Raw genomic sequence first — 20,030 nt, forward strand, 5'->3', positions numbered from 1 at the left:
TTCAAAACAACTATTAAAAAAAAGATTGTTGGTTGGCATCTGCATCTCCTAATCTTTATTTGGTTTAAAAAAAAAAAAAAGTCGAATCAAAGAGATCATAAATGACCATAATGGTTTGTTGAAATTTATTTCATTTTAAAGCTGAAGATTAAAATTGTTTAAATGTTTACACATTTTAAATATGTTACACATTTAAATATGTTTTAAACATGTTTAAAAAAATTGTGGGATGATGATACATAATTCTCTCCAAGTATGTAACATAATAACTATTATTTTTACCAAACTGAATATCAATATTATCAAAACATTCTCATTCTATTAATTTTTCATATTATGCTTATGGAAAACTCGAAGACGGGGGACCAGGGAGTCAGTACTAAATATATAAATCGGGCCAGTCATTAAACACTCTGTAAAACAAAACAAGCAGAGGCTTAGCCTTCTTAAGAGACATTAACATAATCTCCCATGCTGAGAAACTTAACGAGCCATCACACCGTGTTACATTATATCCTTGTGCATAGTTATATTTTCAGACATCAGCCACACTGAAATAAAATAAGAGAATTACTATAAGCATGTAACTGAGCAGGGAGGTATTATTAATATAAGATTGGGTTCCACTGACCGCTAAACATTTATATTGGATTTTCAAAAACATTGGGATAGGGGTCAAAAACCATTTGGAAAAATTAAGATATCTTTAAAACATCTTGTGCTTACATCTATGTCTTTCTCCTCTTCAAACCTAGACTAGAGTAAATGATTATGATCCATTTCATATGGACAAAGACTCTTCCCCTGTTCCACTGCTAGCCATAAAGTATGCTTACAGACCACATTCAATTAATTTTTTGAGTTACAAATATATGGAGCACATTCACAGAGCATAAAAAATCTATGGAGCAAAGCAAAATAGAAATTGAAGGTCAGTCCGGTAGGAATAGTTTAGAAAACTTCATTTCACTCATACAAGTGATAACTGTTTTCCACACTCATCTTAACACTTTTCAAACTGTAAAATCTCTAAATAGAATTGATTTGTAAAAGGATAAAATGTACAAAATTGTACCTGGTCATGTGGTGTTACCAAAAGAAAGAAACACTTTTCTATCAGAAAAAATCCATGAATTCCTCCAATTATTCCCAAAAGTTTCCATATATATTCTTTCCCCTCATAGAAATGTTCTACCTCTTGTACTTCATGTTTATGCAAACCAAGAGTCTAAAAAAACAGATAAAGCAAAACATTTAAAATCAAAGTGCTTTTCCTAGAATAATGCATCGTGAATATTAATTCATTTTCTTCCCCAAATTTGCCACCTTTTTAAATTGTTTTGAGCTAATCAGCTGAATAATAGATGGATTAAATGAATTATCATGAGTTTCTACTACACTTCATCATCTTTCAGTGTTGAAAGCTGTATTATTTTCAGAAAAGTTTTATGAAATTGTCGTTTATACATTTTTGAGTATATATTTTTGGAGTATATTGATCTTTACAATCTAAAAAGTTACTTGGCTGTTACTTGATCTTTACAATCTAAAAAGTTACTTCATCTTCAGAAGTCATTCTGAAAATAATCTTTAAGGCTTTCTGCTGAAGAGCATGCTTCCATTTTTTCCCCAGCAGAAGATGAGCATGCTTCAATTTTTTCCCCAGCAGAAGGGCGTAGTAGCCTTTCTTTGCATCCTTTCTGGAAGGAGCAACTTTAAAAGCTACTGGATATATCACTTAAAAGTGGTGAAGACTGCTTTCAAACTTAAAAGGTGTTTATTAAAGGGAGTTATTTGTCTGATGTTCACTGAGAATTGCCTTCCTCAAACCACTCTCTCAGTCCATCTTCCAGAGATCATGTATAGAGTACAAAGAACATTTTGATCAGAATCTCGAGTGAAGGTATGAAGATCTCTTTACATGACCAGTGGAAGTCTCCTTGTAATAGTTGTGTCATATCAGAGGAGACTCAGTCAAAAATAAATGAATACACAATGGAAAATATGGTTCTGTTTTTCATGCTATTCTATTCTTAGAATTTATTCTATGAATTTAGGAAAAAAAATGTACCATTCATGTTATTACAGTTTAAGGCAGCAGTATTAACTTGGCTGAGAGCCCCTGGACCTCTGGAAGTATTTGAGGGAACTGTTGATGCTTTGTAGAACATATGAACAATTTTTCCCAACATGTGTTAAAGAATCTCCCTCGGGAAAGAATTTTTAGAGAACCTGACTTTCACACAACTTCTGGGTTATCTGAAAAGGTGTTTGTTTGTTTGTTTGTTTGTGAAAATAGATACCTTATTTTCTCTGTATTAATCATTTATTGAATTCTGCTTCTGATTACTTGGAATTTCTCTCTGAACTACAAATTGCAGATGTAATTTGAATGTTGATAGTTGATTCACAGATTTCGTGGAAAGCGTTATTTTTAAACAGATTATCATTAGCCAAGTTTAAATGAAACTTTCCTCCATGTGTGAATGTGTGTGCATGTGTGTGACTGTGTGTGTGTAAGTGCTTGTGTGAAGATCTCAAAAACATAAAAGAGTGTATTACCTACCTGAGGAATAAGGTGTAGCAATGCATCTCCAGAAAGAGTCCCAACAGCCAAACCAACAAACAGCTGTAAAACGAGTGTATAGATTTCTTGACAGGAGTTAAATAAAATGAGGGTTGTACCAAACATAGATCCAATAGTAATAAGTAAAACTGCAACAGTGCTGTAACCATATTCTGTAGGGAAAAAGGAAACAAAATAAACCAAGGGCACCTTTAACCATTCAGTATCTGTATTTGTGTTTGTATTAGAGTCTTTGTTTTGTATTTGTTTTTGCTTTTGAGGCTGCTTTACCACCTCTGTCTACAAGCACACAGAGAAGTAAATCACTGTTCTACATACATTTTGTTAGTCGTGTGATTCAAATGACAGAGTTGGAAGCCTAAAAAAATTAACTTTTTTTCAGATTATACAGGTAATACATTCCAATATCTTCAAATTTCAGGCCTTAAGTAGACTGTAACTGTACAGATTAGAGACACTTAAAGCAGCACAGTGAATGCTGGTCTGCATTTGTTCCCTGTCTCAACAGATTTGTGCTTGTTATCTTATGTCATCACCTGTGTATTTTTACAGTCAACACCACATTATTAACCAAACTATATTCAGTAAACAGACCGAGACCTAAAACCTCAAATGAATGTAAGCATTTTGTTTAGGATCTAAGCATAAAATGTCTGGTCAGAACATTGTTTACTAGTGTGTTGTGAGAATATATCCCTTTAGTTATTGCATCAGGACCAGCAACCTATTTTTCCCAGTTTACTGGGATTTTTGAAAGGTTTCTCTTAAAATTCTTGAAAGTTATATGCTGCTCACGTTTCCAGCCTTTTGCACAATATGAATCCTGATTAATCTGTATGGGAGTCTTATGATGGAGGTAAAACTGATGAAAAACAGACATTAAGGAACTAATGCCAAAATATTCCAAAGCGTCACTTAATGTTTCACACTTTAATAGCACTGCAAGTGCTCAGCACCTCATAAAATCAGACAGTAAATTTCACAGACTGCACATCCAAATACAAGGTTATAGTAGATACTCATGAAAGGTCAAGCCTTGGTGACTTATCCAAAACAGCACAGCATGTCAGTAAAATAGAACTGAGAATAAAATTAATGAGACTATGCTCAGGTCATTATGTCACATGTAGGTCAAACACGAAGCCCTTTGTCTGTCTCAAGCCAGAAAATCTCTGTGGTCATGGAAACCTTCCTTAACCAAACAGCATGGGAAAAAGGCTGTAGAAAGAGCTCTTACTCCTTCCACTATGTATTTGAATAGTTCCGTTTTTCTCATCTACACAGATCTCTCACCTTTATGAGATTACTAAAATATTGATGATTGGGCTGATAGTCTTAGAGTTGGGAGACTCTCACTCTAACTGTGAATCTGCTATGAAACTTGTATATGACCTGGATAAGTTCTTTACTTTGTCCCTTGATTCCCCATCTGAAAAACAGGCATATAAAAGCAGTTAAGATTGCAAGGTGTTCAGGTAATGAGAAGAGATATAACAAGAAAGGACAGTCACCTTCTGGGGAGATTTAATGATTCACCCTATTTTGCATGTTTCTTACTCCTGTAACTGTTCTTGGGATATACATGAATGTCTTCCACGTCCTTATCTAATCTATTTTAATTCATGTTCATAAATTCAATTAATTTGCACACCACAGAATGATAGCTCAGCTCATTCCCATAAACTAACTAAGGATCATTGGCCAGCTAGGATATGAGGAAAGTTTACTACTTCCTAATGGATCTAGTCATCTAGAGTTAACAATGTAGGTAATAAGGTAAAGGTAACGAAGGCACTGATTTGTAGCCCACAAAACTTTTCTAGGAGCATCAAAAGAGATGCTCTCAGTACAGCTGATTATTGTTAGGTACTCAACCCTGTTGCTCATCCCTGGCTCCCAAATCCCCTTCCAGAAATTAATGTTCCCTGCCATTGCATCAGCATACCTATGTTTCTAACCACATAATTAGTGTAATGATTCCAGTATAAACTTGGTGGAAATTGTGCAAAATCACTGCCCAGCAACCCACTGATGAGGGCCTCCTATGGCTCATCTGCAGTCCTCTATGAAATGGGAAAAAAAAAAAAAAAAAAAAAAAGGAAAAAAAATCACCACCAAACCCATCACACATTAAAAAAGAATTCTGTCTAATATAAAATTGAAACATTTAGATTCCTTCACTTCTCAGTATAGTGTTATTATCTGACACGTATGCTATGAAATCAGAGTGAGAAATTACAGAGAACCTCATCCTGTTTTGGTTTAAGGTTAATAATGACTGAAATGTCTCCAAAAGTTAAGCCCCTGCACCCTTTCACCTGAGTTCGAACACTATATATGATGATAACAACAATGTAACTCACTTTCCAAAGTTGTTGGTGGAAGCTTTGACTGTTTGGATTCAGAAAGCTGACATGAACAACTTAATAGTTGCTGAATGATAGCTGGACTGATTTGCTTGAAGTGCTCCTTAGAAATGGATGATGAACTATTTTTTAAAAATATCTTCACAAGTTCATTGGCAGAGAAACAAACCTATATAGAAAAGTATACAAAATTACTGAATATGTCACATGCATTTGCATTTAATGCTGAGGTGAAATATGCAATTGTTGAAGGAAAGAGGGTTATACAACCTAGAAAATTTTGTTTTCCATATACACTCTTCAGGTTAAATTATTTCAATAACTTCAATCGCTTCTAATTCTTCTTTTTCCCAATTTAAACTTGATACTATTTTATATTTCAAATAGATATTTCAGATAGATATATAGATATTTCAGAATCTTTGGTATGAAGCACAATTTCTACTGAAGCCTATTAATAGCACCTGAGGATCTGACACAATAGTATCTCTAAATGTTTTATTATCGTACATGCTAACAAAAATATTTTAATGCTAACACAAATCATGTTCTTTGCTATTAGTGTAAAAATGAATGTCTTGTTCTGTATCAATGCAGTACTGATTTTTTTCCAAGCTACATGCTTGTATTTTTAGTAAGGTATGGGACTAAGATGGTTTTCAAATTGTTTTAACAATGGCATATCACTTCAGGGTCAGTACACTAGATGCTACATACTCTAGATTCGGTTTAAAGACTACTTAATTTTATTATTAGAGGCACACAAGAACTTTATCTACTTTTTGTTCTTTTTATAAAGTCTCTGTGAAAATTGAAGGTTTTCTTGTGAAGATTTATTTTGAAATATTTTCATGAATAATTGTTTTTTCATCTACAGGTTGAAACTCCTGGTTAAAACATGAACAGTTAACATTAAAATAGTTCCAGTGAAAAATTCTTTAAGAACTTTTAGAAAGAAGTTCATATCAAATATGTTATCTCACTTATAGGAAAAGTCTTCATTTCTTAATGCCATCTGTTTTGTTTCTTTCACTTAAAATAGTCTGCAACTGAGAATCAAACAATTCCTAAATATTACTTTTTTTAGTCACTGGAGCTTGTAAAATGCTTAGATATTTTTTGGTTGGTTGGTTGGTGTTTTTTTTTTTTATTTGTTTTTAAGAAAAAATATTATTTAAATAATAATAATAATAATAATTATCCTTACTTTTAAACGACCTATTTGAAGAGCAAAATCTTCCTGCCTTTGTTCATCTTTGTAAATTAAAATATGGCTGGTTGCTCACTAAGTTGAATGAATTGAGTACTGGTACATTTAATCTGATACCCCTTAATACCCCTTCAGGGCAGTAGGTGATCTTGCTGCCTGGATTTATTCTGTCCTGCCTTCAAGAACAAGGACAGCAGGAAGAGAATTAGAGAATTCAGGAACTACTGAATTAGAAGTATAGGTCAATTTGTCTGTTCTAAACGTTTTTTGACTAAACGTGTGCAACACCAATGAGTGGTATCAACACTTGGAAGAGTAGGTGATTATGAACAGTATTCCTCAAAGGTTAATAGTGGTATAATTTAATGCCTTCGTCAGTGACATGAGTGGTGGAACAGAGTGCATCATACACACTCATGAAACCCTGTAGAGAGAAGTAGCCAATATGGTGACAGGTATGGCTGCCATTCACAAGTATCTTGACACACCAAAGGCTGACAAGCCCTTCATGAAGATTAGCAAGGACAACCTTATGGCACCAAAAAAAAAAAAAAAAAAAAGTCCCTGGGGTCCCAACCGGCAATTTGAATGAGTCACCAGTGGGCCCTTGTGGCAATGAAGGATAACTGCATACTGGGCTGCATTAGCAAGAGCATAGCCAACAGGTAGTGGAGAATGATTACTGCCTTCTATGTAGCAAACGTGAGCTCACATATGGACTATTTCCAGTCTAATAACCAGCAGAAGGAGAAAGATACTGGCGAACAGGGGAAGGCCACCAGGACAACCAGGGAGCAGCAGCAAGGAGAGGCTGAGGACAGTGGGTTAGTGGGTTTTTTCTCTTTGCAGGAGAGACGTCATGCAGGAGATCTTCACCTACTTAATGGGGGTTATATAGTAGATGGAGAGACAGCCTTCTCAGAGGTGTACAGCAAAAGGGTGAGAGGAAATAGGTATTAGATGCAGCATGTGAAATTCCAATTATATTTAATTAATAAAAAAAAGGCAATAAATCACTTGTGCAAGTTTCCCAGAAACCATCTTTAGAGACATTCTGAATTCAACTGGACATGGCCCTGTGAAACCTGATTTGACTTTGATGTTGACCCTGTTTTGAGAAAGTTAGAGGAACCTATATTATCATAAATTTTCATGTCATTTTATGATGACAAATATTAAATGAAAAAAAAAATCTCATCTGGAAAATACACATATGCACAAACATAAATAATCCTTAATACTCATTTAGTAAAGTGTTCTTGTGAGTCTTGGGGCATAAGGACGTGCAGCTTTTCCAGTTGCCAGCTTTTTAAACTTTATAACATAGGGAGCAAGACATAAGGAGAGTGATAGTGAATAAACATGAAAACAGAATTTGCAGTCATATGAAAAGCTGGCTACATGGATGGATGGATTTGTTTCCACCCCAAAATGTTTCTTTAATGAGAAATCATAAATGAATCCACAGCTGTTGTGATATAGTTTAATGGAACTTAATATTATTGCTGTTATTTGACCTTCTACTACTTATTTGTTTTAAATGCATTTTTAAAATCTGTAGAGACAATGATGGTTTAAAAAAGAAAGCAGTGACCTTTATTTTTTTGGAATGATGTTTCAAAATATAATTCCTATCTAAAAATCAAATTACAGATCTTAATCTAGTTAGCAAACAGAAGCTGTAAACCAGTCAATGCCTCATATGTAGCAGCATCTGTTAATCATGGAGCACAATGGCTATCACAGATATGTGCAGAAAACAAGAGACAAAATTAGCAACAACACTGAGACAAAAAGCTCCCTGATAGAATGATATGTCAAAGAAAATAGATATATCTAAAAGGAAGAGGAATGGAATAAAAAATAAAAGCTAGGAATCAATAAAGAAAAAAGTATTTTCTGTCCAGAGGTTCCTTCGTGATTTCTCAGCATCTGTACAGAGTATTTGGCTCTCAGTTTGACTCCGAAGACTCAAATAACTCCCTTGCACAACTATCTTTCTATAGTCTTATTTTCTCAGAAGTTCAAGAAATCAGAACTTCTGTTTTATAAATTCTTCTATTACTGGGGAATGACTTTGCTTCTTGTACAAATATTATTGATATCTGAGCTTTATAATTTAAAATTAATAGGAAATAGACTTAAAGTGGCCTTCATTTAAAGTTATTTTGAGACCCTGTTAAATGCTTGAAAGGCTATTTACTCCCAAATATAATAAAATTATGCAGATAAACATCTATCAGAATGGTATTTAACCAGATGCCATTTGTCTCAGTTCCACATCACAAAATGACCATTCAGCAAAAGACAACTGCACATCTCCAGGGAGAAGAAAAATTGCCTTTGAGTTAAGCTAAAGTATAAAGAGTGAAAAACAATGGAAACATATTATTTGAAACATATATTTCAAATGTATACTTCAAAATATATACAGAGTATATATACTTTGAAGTCTCCTGTTTCTGTCCAAGGAATGTCTTTCAGTTTAAAGGATGGAAGTAAATTACAATCTTAATCGCTGTTATAAGCAACAATTATTTATTATTTAATTTTTAGGATAAGGATGATGTCATCTGTAATGAATCACTGTCCTTCAAACTCCTCAACTAGGGTACTGGCTGGCAGCTAAAGTTTTGTCTTACAGACTTCACACATTTTCTAAAGGGAGCTTCTGGACACCATAGGTGGATAACAAAAGTGTTTGGAAATATACTTCAGTTTACAAAGACCTTTTTTAGAAAAAGAAGTCATATAGAACAAGGGGAAGTTTAGGAAGAACTTTGTTACTGAAAGGGTTGTTAGGCATTGGAATAGGCTGCCCAAGGAAGTGGTTGAGTCACCATCCCTGGAGGTCTTTAAAAGACGTTTAGATGTAAAGCTTAGTGATATGGTTTAGTGGAGGACCTGTTAGTGTTAGGTCAGAGGTTGGACTCGGTGATCTTGGAGGTCTCTTCCAACCTAGATGATTCTGTGATTCTGTGATATATTTTACTTTGTACATAACCAGTTTTCTTTCTACAAAGGGGCCCTATAAACTCTGAGACATAAGAATGAAAAAAATATGTGAAAATATTGAAGCCACAGTCCTCTGTCTTGAAGGAGCAGTTGATTCTATCTAATACTCATCATTCTCTTAGCCCCTCCTAACAGTTTACAACATATGTTCATTATATACTCAGCAGTCATAAAGTTCTTCTGCCTATCAATGTTTAAATAAATATAAATAATTAAAATATTATTTGGTAACTATGTGACTTTCTGAAATTCATAACTAAAAACAACAACAACAAAACTTCAATTTTTATCACTGACATTATGTCACTAACATTATAAAAACATAAAAATAAAATAACCTGATCCCAATCTGTGTTACTTTCGTGATCTTCAAAATAATCTTTCAGGTAGTCTTCTTTTGTATAATTTGCTTTGACTGAAATATTTCTGGTTCCAATATCTCTACCTGTCATACTATAACGTCGTCTTTTGTGACTGTGGAATTGTCCATTTACAGTGCAGGTCTTTCTGGCTGTAAGCACATTCAAGAGTTGTTCTAGATCTGGTTATTTATAAAAAATAAATAAATAAATAAATAAATAAAAGGAAATGTTACTATAGGAAAACACACATTTAAACAGACAAAACTTTATACATTAAGGTTATAAACCTTAATTATATAATTATATAAACCTTAATATTAATTTGATTCCTCATTCTAATATTTTTCTTTCCTCAGTTTGGTACCGCATATAATTTCAGTTTAACACCTCTAGAAGCCACTACATATTCAGCATTTCCACCTTTACAGTACCACACTGATAATACTTTGCCTATGGCTATCTCGGAGGAAAAGAGATGTGACTGAAAAGCAGTTCATATTCCTCTACCAAAGACATAACTGAGTGCAATGGATGTGTCTGCTAATGAAATGCTTAGTTTTATGAGGAGCATGGTCCATCATTCCTTATTTTTCCCTTCCATTATTTTCAGTCTGGTTACTTTCCTTCCCCCCTTCATTTTCAGGATGAAGTCATTATGATTGTTTCTGTAAATCCAAGTTTGTTCATTAAGAACATATGCAGTCCACAAAATTTCAAAGGAATTTAGATCAATCAGATTAAAAATGTTTCCATGTGATAATCCTCTATTTTTAATGTTATCATTCAGAAAGAGCAAATGATATAATCTTAATAGTAAATCTTATAAAAAGGCTTGTGCTCAGTTATCTGTCTACTTTCTTTGTCTTAAACAAACAGATCTGAACACAGCTCAAGCTGCATTTGTTTTCTAAATGTAGTCAACTCTATTTTTTTTTCCCACACTGCTCATTTCTTGCTTTTTTCTCCAGTTTCTATTATGAATTTAAATAAATTTAAAGGAACAATTTAATTAGCTTAAGCTTAAAATATTCTTACACTGTAACAAACCAGTTAAGAGTATTTTTCAGCTTCTCTGAATGGCATTCTAACTCTACTAACCATAAGGGAAGTCTTTCTATTGTCTTCACTGGGGACTGGATTTTACCATATATAGCTATTTAGAAGCACTCTACCCAGCTGGCTCCATCCATTCTTGTGAGTCAACTATTTTATAAGATCTACACTGGCAATTTTAAAGGAATGGTTTTGCTGCAAAACTAGTTTATGCAAATGCAATCTAGGTTTAGGACTGAGAATTTTGTTCTTTGCTTTATGATTTACTTATGTGATTCAATAAAGTTCTTTGCACTCTAAGAGTGGTAAAACATGTTTACCTACGCTTAATTAAACCTTTTTTAACTGTTTTAACACTTATTTAATGTAACTTTAAAAAAGTGCTTTGAATATCTTGTAAGTGTTGCTTTTAGTAATTACAACAAAGTAGGTATCTTATAATAGCCTTCTAAACCCCTAGTAGGCCCAAGGTGATGGTTTAGCTTCGTAAACTGCTAAGCATCCAGAATCTTTTACAGGACTTAGTAGCAGCTACTGAGAGCTTGATGCTTCCATTATTTTATTTTATTTTATTTTATTTTATTTTATTTTATTTTATTTTATTTTATTTTATTTTATTTTATTTTATTGGACCACTTAGAAATCTCAAATGCATCTATTTATTTATGGTCAAGTAGCATTTCTAATATGTCTAGCAATAGAACTCCTGAAGAAAATGGGTCCTTGTGTTTCCAGGTAGGGAAACACAAACCATAAAGATGTTTTAAGTTACAGTGGGCAGATATCAGAGAGATATATATATCAGGCAGATATATATTTGCTCAAATAAGAGTGGACTGCATCTACTTCTCCTCTGGGGGTATGTCTGCGGTGAAGTGTGAGGGACTAAAGTGCCTAACCTGGCTACGATACATGAATTATCCCCTCTACGCCAAGATTAATCTTGTGATATAGTTACAGTAGCATAATGAACTGCATAAAGAAGCAATGTAAATGAAGCCTCAGCAAACTCTGCCCTCACAGCTAGAGTGCCACCCTTGGAGTTCAAACTACACTGAGAAACTAACTCATAAATTCTGATGACAGTACTTACCACAGTAACACTATTTTATATCTCCCAGAGAATTATCAAAGAGTTTATTTTCTAAATTTAGAAGGGTCTACTTAACAGCTATAAAATGAAATGGCATTTGATGAAAAGGCTAAAATGAAGTGCAGAAAGTCCTTTAGGCATTTAAACATAGTTTACATAAAATGTGTGTTGTGAAAGGCACCTAAAGATGAATAAATAGCTTACCTGTCACTTGAAGCTCAGTGGTACTGTTTAAAGAATTGAAAATGTATTTCATAAAGAATTCTGGAGAGGGCAAACTTGCTTTCCCCATACAGACTCCTTGGAGAGCCAGAGTAATGATTAAAGCAGCCAGGCGTGGAAGAGTGTTTTCATCAGCGCCATCTCTGTCCATTATATCAGCATTTTTCTCCAGAGTACTCACATCAACACACTGAAATCAGGACAAAACAGCATAAAGACAGCCCTGGTCACCTCCATTTAAATAATGAGTGACAGGAGAAGAAACTGGAGAGAACATTTTCACAAGCAACCAGGGTAAAAAAAAAAAATAAAAAATACTAGGATTAAAGCTGCAGTTGACAGCAGGACAGCAAATAAGGAACAGAGAACAGTTTCAGGAGAATGGGGATAAAATAAAAAACTCTTGAAAAATGTTTTTCTTTAGCAGTATTTTCATGTTGTTTCTGCTATTCCTATGTCATCATCAATTGCTTCCACAACTAACTCCAGAAATTGGCAGGAAAAGGTGAAATTTTTGTGGAGGTACAAGGCATTTACTCAAAAAATGTAATTTCAACTCTATTTCAGACTTCAGAAAGAATTTTCTTAGTGATTTTCATTCCCTATTTATTAAACGAAATCAATAATTTGTTATAGGGCACTTATCTAGGACAATACGGAAAGCAATTATTCTACAGATAAAAGGTGATTTCCCTCCTGTGTGATCAAAGAGATGCAATAGACAGTCATATACAACACCTACGTATATGGATGTGTGCAGGTCTGAAGTGAGGGAGCAGGCTACAGCTCTCTTATTTACCTGGAAATGTATCCCTGTTTTCCTCTATTTCTGCCTTTCTTGTTTATGCACTGCAAATGCTTTGGGTTTGAGAGAAACAACAACAAAAATTGAGTGAAAATTATAAAAGTTGATTTATCTTTTTCCATATAAATTAATTTGAAAAGTCAGCTAGATGAGCCAATACAGTGTTCATTTATTTTACATATATTTTACATCTGTCTATATATATGCCTTAAACACTGTGGGGAGAAGGCTGGCATTTTTTCCTGTCCTTTCATTACACATTTTAATTTCCAGAACCTGAAATTTCATCTCTCATTTGAAATTTTCACCTTGGCAAGCTTGAGAGGTGGGCCTGTGCAAACCTCATGAGGTTCAACAAGGCCAAGTGCAAGGTCCTGCACCTGGGCCAGGCCTGAGGAGAAGGACCTGGGGGTGTTGGTTGATGAGAATCTCAACATGAGCTGGCAACATGCGCCTACAGCCCAGAAAGCCAACCGTATCCTGGGCTGCATCAAAAGCAGCATGGTCACTTTTGGGCAAGGGAGGGGATTTTGCCCCTCTGCTCTGCTCTTGTGAGACCCCACCTGGAGTGCTGCATTCAGCCCTGGGATCCCCAGCATAAGGACATGGAGCTATTAGAGTGAGTCCATAGGAGAGCAATGAGGATGATCAAGGGGCTCAAGCTCCTATGAACAGAAGATGAGGGAGCGGGGTTTTTTCAGCCTGGAGAAGAAAAGGCTCTGGGGAAACCTTATAGTAGCCTTATAGCTTATAGCGGCCCTAATAACTTATATAACTATAAACCTTATAAGCTGGGGAGGGACTCTTTGTCAGGGAGTGTAGGGATAGGACAAGGAGTAGTAGTTTTAAACTAAAAGAGGGGAGATTTAGATTAGATATAAAGAAGAAAATCTTCACTCAGGGGGTGGTGAGGCACTGGCACAGGCTGCCCAGAGAAGCTGTGGATGCCCTGTCTCTGGAGGTGTTCGAGGCCAGGTGAGATGTGGCTTTGAGCAGCCTGGTCTGGTGGGAGGTGTCCCTGCCCATGGCCGGGGTTGGAACCGGGTTATCTTTAAGGTCCCTTCCAACCCAAACCATTCCATGACTCTATGATAAATAACATATTAGCTGTTATGACTGAAGATATTTTCTGTGAAGACAAAAACATATAAAGAGGCATTAAAAATGTCTTTCTTCTATCACTGTCTTACACCATTGGCCCTTTCCCATTACACAAGTGTTGTGATTCTAAGCATTAGATAGCCTATAATGTTTTGAGTACCTTTCATTAAAACAAAAAAACAAACAAACAAGCTCTTCTCCTGTCCCTTCCTTCCCCTCCCCCTCCCGTGCCAGTAAGTGGATAAGTCCCACATAGTGAAGAGACTTAATAATTGAATATACTGCCAGCACAAACAAACAGACTACACAGTAAAGCACTTTATGGATTGTTGTTCTATCTTGACATGCCAAATACCCACCAATGTCTCTTTACAGTTGCCCAGATACCATTGGATTTTTGGGGGGAAATCAGCACGTTCACCAAGACTTAGAACCAAAAGTACGGGTCAATGAATAATTTATGATGGGAAACGATTACACAAAGAACACAGAAAAAGGGACCGGAGGCCCTCAGCATCCTGCTGCACAGCTAGGACTCCTCACCATCTTCTGCTCACATAAGAAACTCGTACTACAGTATGATATATATTACAACTGAATGAAAAAAAAAAAAAAAAGGTAAATTCAAAGTTTGCAATTTTAATTTCCAAATTTAAATATATATCATGAGCAGATCTAACGGGCTTCTCACAGCAGGTCAACTTGTACTTTAAGAGTTATCTAATCAGGCAAAACCTTATTTTATTGCCCTTTACAAAGAAAACATTTTTTTTTTTTAGATTGTGAAATCATGAATAATATCTTATTATTTTATAGGTCCTACTTGAGATAAGGAATAATAAATAGTGTTGAGAAAACTTGGTGCCTGTTTCCTGACTTTAAAAGTATGTTTTAATTTTAATATACTCAATAGACTACTTAAAATAATAATACTAATAATAAAATTTAACATTTAAGTTTATCTGTATCAGTCTCTGCAAGGCATATTCATTCTCACAGATAATTAGATGTGTGTCCCAACTAAAGGAGGCCATAAGATCTTTGGACAGATTCCTCATTCCACCCTACTTTGGATGGATATGGAAGTAAATGTTCTGGCAAGGATCTCATTACAGCAGACTGATTTATCATTTTTGTTATACAGCAAGACCAGTTTTAGAACTGCTCTGGTTTATGCCATTTAGGTACAATCATTGGTAACATACCTACACTCTTTATAGCTGTCTTAAGCAAAGCAATTTTTCTAAATTATCTACTGGGAATAGTCCCTAACATGCTACTTCCCCAACCACTTCTCAGCAGTCTGTGGAAGTGTTAGGTAGCACATGACAAAAGCAAGTCAAGAAGGCTAGCATTGAACAACATGTACAACAAAAGACCAACATTCAGCCTGTGATCTCACACTGCTATTTACCAGTAGTCTGGAGAGCCATCATATAGACATGATATCTGAACTAGCTTACAGGCTTATCAGTAGCAAATATGAAGTTATTTTAAATTTCTTTACCTGGGTTTCAGGAGTTTTAAAATGTAGCTTTACTGCAGCTAACGTATCTTCTGTTTCATTCCGTGAAAAATAATAGCAGTCTTCATCATGCCTTAAACTGAGCATACTCTGTAGGTAAAATTTATAATCCTTATTACTCAAGCTGACTTCTGAAGAACACACGTCTTTATGATGAAGAATGTAGTAGAGGAGAATAAGAGAAATTCTCTCAAATACTTCTTCACTGAGATGGTCTTCTAAACCTCCACCAGCTATTAGTAACACAGCATCTGGTTCAAGGCACTGCAAAAAAAATTAAAATAAATGGAAATTCAATTCAAGTAACACATTGCCAGTCATCTGCAAATTTGATTAGTGAGGGTAATAGGAGAATTCATCTCTTAAATATAAGGGATCAAACCTAAGACTATGTGGATGCAGGCTGATGGATATACAGTAGGAAGGCATGTGTAAGTCATTGCAGTTCTATTGCTCAAGATCATGCCTTGTGTCTTTTTCCAGAGCCTCTTCTATTTTTAAGAAACATTAAGCATCCAAGGGATTTAAGATTTACTACAAAACAGAAAGAATTCTGATCAAAATTTCACTGTGGAGAACTGAAAGTCTTCTACTGGCTTCAACAGATTTTACTAATATATTAGATAAGGTCTACAGTTTAATCATATTTTCACCTCCGCATGCTGTATGTGTTTCTGTTATGAGAAAAAGACCATATCTGCACTGTCGTTAATTCAAGGTATGTGAACAGAAGTTATATCATATTCAGTGCACTGTTAAGAGACTTAACTGACCCTACGATCATATGGATATCTTTATTTTTTCTCAGTGAATCCTGATAACTGGAACAATTCAGTCCAGTGCAGAAAGTCATCTCAACATCATTTAGTCCTTTAAATGGATTTCAAGAAGGACTGAACTGATACACTCACTGTGTGTAGGCTTTCTATCTGAGCAGTCATAGATTTAAAATATAAAAATATGTATGTAAAACTCCATTGTTCTTGATGCAACAAACATTTTTCCAGAAATTTTTGCTAGCTCAAACTAAAGTTAGCCTTTAAAACTAGGCCAAAAGACCAATAAGGCTCTAAGTCAGGCTACAGGAAATAAGATAGTGAATTCCAGAATAAAGAGTCTTTCTTGAAGAGATCCTGTAACTATTGTCATTCATTCTGTAGCTAACTTATTTATTTTTCCCAACTGTCTCTTTCCAACCATTTTATAGCCATGCCAGCTAATCTCAACCACTGTGGCAGAGCAGACAGACTGTATGTTTATGAGAAGACACTACAACATGTGAAGGTCCATAAGGTCCAGAAGGACCATAATTACACTCAAATAAATTCATGAGTCCTAGAAAGAACCTATTTTGTCAGACTAAATTGCTTATGGCTACAAGCATGATGTGTTCAGCAGTGTGGCTCACCTTGTATGTTAGTTCATTTTCCTACACAGAAGCAGAGTAGAATCAAACACACTTTGTCGTATTCAGAAGCCAATGTTCCCTGGAGGAATCAAGAGAGCTGCCACATTTTAACAGAAATAATTCCAGCAAAAATTGTCACAAATAATCTAAAAAAAGACAACTGTGTCTGTAATCTCCAAATTAAATATTTATACTCATACGTAAACTAGATTAAAATATGATCGACTGTGCCCTACCTAAATTGTTTATCAAGATCTAGAAGCTGAACTTTTTCTAGTCTACATCTCTAAACATTAGTATTTCAGCTATGAGAACGTAGCTATTCTGTTTTCTGTCTGTAAAGACCTTAAGTTAGTTAACTAACCTTTTCAAATACCCAACAGTAGTAGAGTAAATATCCTGAATGTAGTGGAAAGATTTTCAAAGGTTTCTACAACATTTCAAAACCCAGTAAGGATAAATTTTAATCAAGCGAAGCTTTTGTTTGCTCTTGCAAGGAAGATAACTAAAAAGGAAATTGCTTATTAGAAGGAATCAGGTGCATTGTAAAAGATGCTGTTATTCCATAGTATATGGTCAGCCTATAAAAGGTAATTGTTAAGGAGATATCGTGAGAAAATAAATAGGTTCATCATTTCTAATCTTGCTGTCAAGATTAGAAATATAAGTAGAAATATTTCTTGTAGAAATATTTTATAGGTATAACCTCCTCCTGCATAGTCTTGGTTTAGAAAAACTTATTTGCCACAAAAAAAAAAAAAAAAAAAAAAAAAAGAGCTCATCTTTGAAACTGGGAACCACGAGCTGACTTTCTTTGTTTGAGACCAGAATTTATTAAAAACAAAACAAAGCAAAGCAAAGCAAACAACAAAAAACCACCACCCGTACAATTGCAGGAAATACCTGACCTTTGTGTGCTTAGGAGATAAAGGACTGTCACATGTTCAATCAAGAGCTGTCAGCCCCTATCTAAAGAGTCTTGGGAGCCAATATGTAATGACAAGGCAGAAGAGGATCTAAAAAGTGTTAAACTTCATTCATTTTAAATATCTATTGGAGACATCATTAGAAAGGAAAGAAATCTAAACCCAAAGTCATCTGGTATGACAAGGATCCTGGATTTAGAAGGGAAAGTATTGTCTGAAATCAATTAGTTATTCCCAACGAGCATGAGAAAGAAAATGCCAACGTAAGGTGGGGCATTCTGTTTCAAGTTTTGGAGATCTTGAAAGACAGGACTTCTCACACAGCTTTTGCTATCTCGGCTTACCCAATGTTGTTAAAACATATTGGAATACTTCAACACAGCTCCGTGTGGGTTGCATGTGACTGAAGATTCCGTCTGTCTCTCTCATGGTTTTTCTATTGTGAACTGTGTTCATGTGGCACTGAAGGATGCGTGCAGTATTACTGGTACATCCAACACTGAGAAGTACTGGAAATGGTGAAATTCTTCATGTTTTTCCCACACAAATGTTTCAAGAAGAAGCCTAAAGAGCATGGAAGTCCTAACTAAAGTAAGCCCCAGACAAGTTTCACTTCAATTTCTTCCATTCAGGGACACAGTGGTTATGCTCTCCACAAAAAAAAAGATCACCAATAGAAGAAAAACTATGGCAACCCAAAGAAGCAAGACAAAGAGGGAGAACAAGAAAGCCTAGACCCCTGTTTTGTGAAGTTTAGGAGACATCTATATCCATTACCAGTTAATACTTTCCCAGATTTTGATCTGGGTCCATATTGTAACTGAGAATTATATGTAAACTGAGGAAAAGCTCCTGCCTCAATTCTTTTATAACAAATACCCACAGGGAATAACTGACACCTACATTATTTATGTACAAAATTTCACATTGGGTATCATATAAAAAAGGAGAACATTTGAAGGAAGAGACAATGAAGTGAGTAGTTTTCTTCTGCACGGGAGAAAAATATCTCAATTTCATTGGCTAATCTGATTGACAAGAATAGTATATTCTCAAAGCAATCACCTTTATGAGCATCCTTGTAATTCTGATGTAAAGAGACAGTCAGCTGCATGTAGGTCACTGAACCAAGCCAGAGCTAGAATAACATTAATCAAAGCCAAGACTGACCAAGCCCTTTGTACTTACTTTCAGCTAAGTCACTCACTTGTCACTGTCTCCCTCCTACCAGAACCTATGATCTTATTACTTTTGTTCCTTTTCTTGTCAAATCAGGAATCAGTTCTGAAAATAGTCTCAATTCAACTAGACAGTCAAACGTTCTGTGAAACTGTACCTTGGACTATTTCCAGTTTCAATTTGGATTTGCAGATTCATTGTTCTGTCTTTGATTTTCCTTGACCTGAACTGCTTACCAAAACTTTCCCTTAATTTTCAACATTTCAGTGAATTGGCAGATGAATCTGTGAGAATCCTGTCTGGGTTTTATTTTTATGAACTAAATCTACTACAACAACAAAAAGTGACAGAGCTGGAGCCTAGTTTTTACCTATGTCTTTCCACAGTGGAAATCTGTACCCCAAATTCAAACTCATGACTTAATAGTTAGGTAAGAATTAAAACAGAAAAACCTTGCTGGAAAATAAAGAGTTGAAAACTTTAAAGGAAAATTATTACTGTTATGTGACTGAACCATAGGCTTTTTAAGGCATACTTGTCGTGTCTGGAATATCTCCTTTTTACAAGATCAAACAATTAACATTAATAATTTACAATGAAACAATTAAAATGGGGACTATCAATTTTTGGCTGCAACAACAAGTCTTTTACATCTTTAGGTTTTGTATTTAGGAGGGTTTCACTCTAATAAACAATTTTAGAACTCACTGACAATCCTGTAAAGATATACCCTCATTAATTGAAGCACTAACCAGATTACAATCCTCTTGCATGCCATAAATCCGCTGTGGGCACTCAGTTCTCTCCAGTAACATTTTGATCAGTTGTTGTGAGTGGTTCATGTGGAGCTCAGTGTTGTCAGCTGAAAGAACGCGTAAAACTTCCATCAGATTGCCTCGGCTGGGAGCATAGCTGCCATCCTGCCCATGCTCTTTCCCAAGCTGTCCTTCAGCAATGAGCACGCTGAATATGAAAGCAGAACATACCACCCCAAGAGCTGGATGCTTGGTCAGAGAATGCATCTCCTCTTCCTGCAGTGAGTGATATGCACTGAATGTTGGACTGTTGTTTGCACTTCCAGCTTAAACTTGAAACCTGAGGAATCTGAATAGTAAAGGGGAAAAAAAACCCAACCCCTTAATTAGTGTGAATGCAATATGTTTGAAAGGATTTATTAA

At 35.2% G+C, this 20,030-nt stretch overlaps 1 protein-coding gene across 2 annotated transcripts in view; it reads right to left on the reverse strand.

Annotated features, from left to right (window-relative positions):
• The window catches only part of SLC39A12 (solute carrier family 39 member 12), a 52,569-nt gene that overhangs the window by 12,974 nt on the left and 19,565 nt on the right, over positions 1–20,030 (reverse strand). The window contains exons 1-8 of one of the 2 annotated variants that reach the window (XM_084510859.1): positions 19,839–19,952; positions 19,605–19,714; positions 15,322–15,603; positions 11,891–12,098; positions 9,517–9,719; positions 4,951–5,122; positions 2,567–2,739; positions 1,076–1,228 (exon numbers count right to left, since the gene is read on the reverse strand). In XM_084510859.1, coding sequence (XP_084366985.1) covers positions 1,076–1,228; positions 2,567–2,739; positions 4,951–5,122; positions 9,517–9,719; positions 11,891–12,098; positions 15,322–15,603; positions 19,605–19,694 — 1,281 coding nt within the window. In that variant the 5' untranslated portion in view covers positions 19,695–19,714; positions 19,839–19,952. Of the gene's footprint in view, positions 1–1,075; positions 1,229–2,566; positions 2,740–4,950; positions 5,123–9,516; positions 9,720–11,890; positions 12,099–15,321; positions 15,604–19,604; positions 19,957–20,030 lie in introns of those variants that run through there. The other variant, XM_084510858.1, reaches the window with a different exon arrangement.

The sequence above is a fragment of the Aythya ferina genome (genome assembly GCF_964211825.1).
Source record: "Aythya ferina genome assembly, chromosome: 2".
NCBI lineage: Eukaryota > Metazoa > Chordata > Aves > Anseriformes > Anatidae > Aythya > Aythya ferina.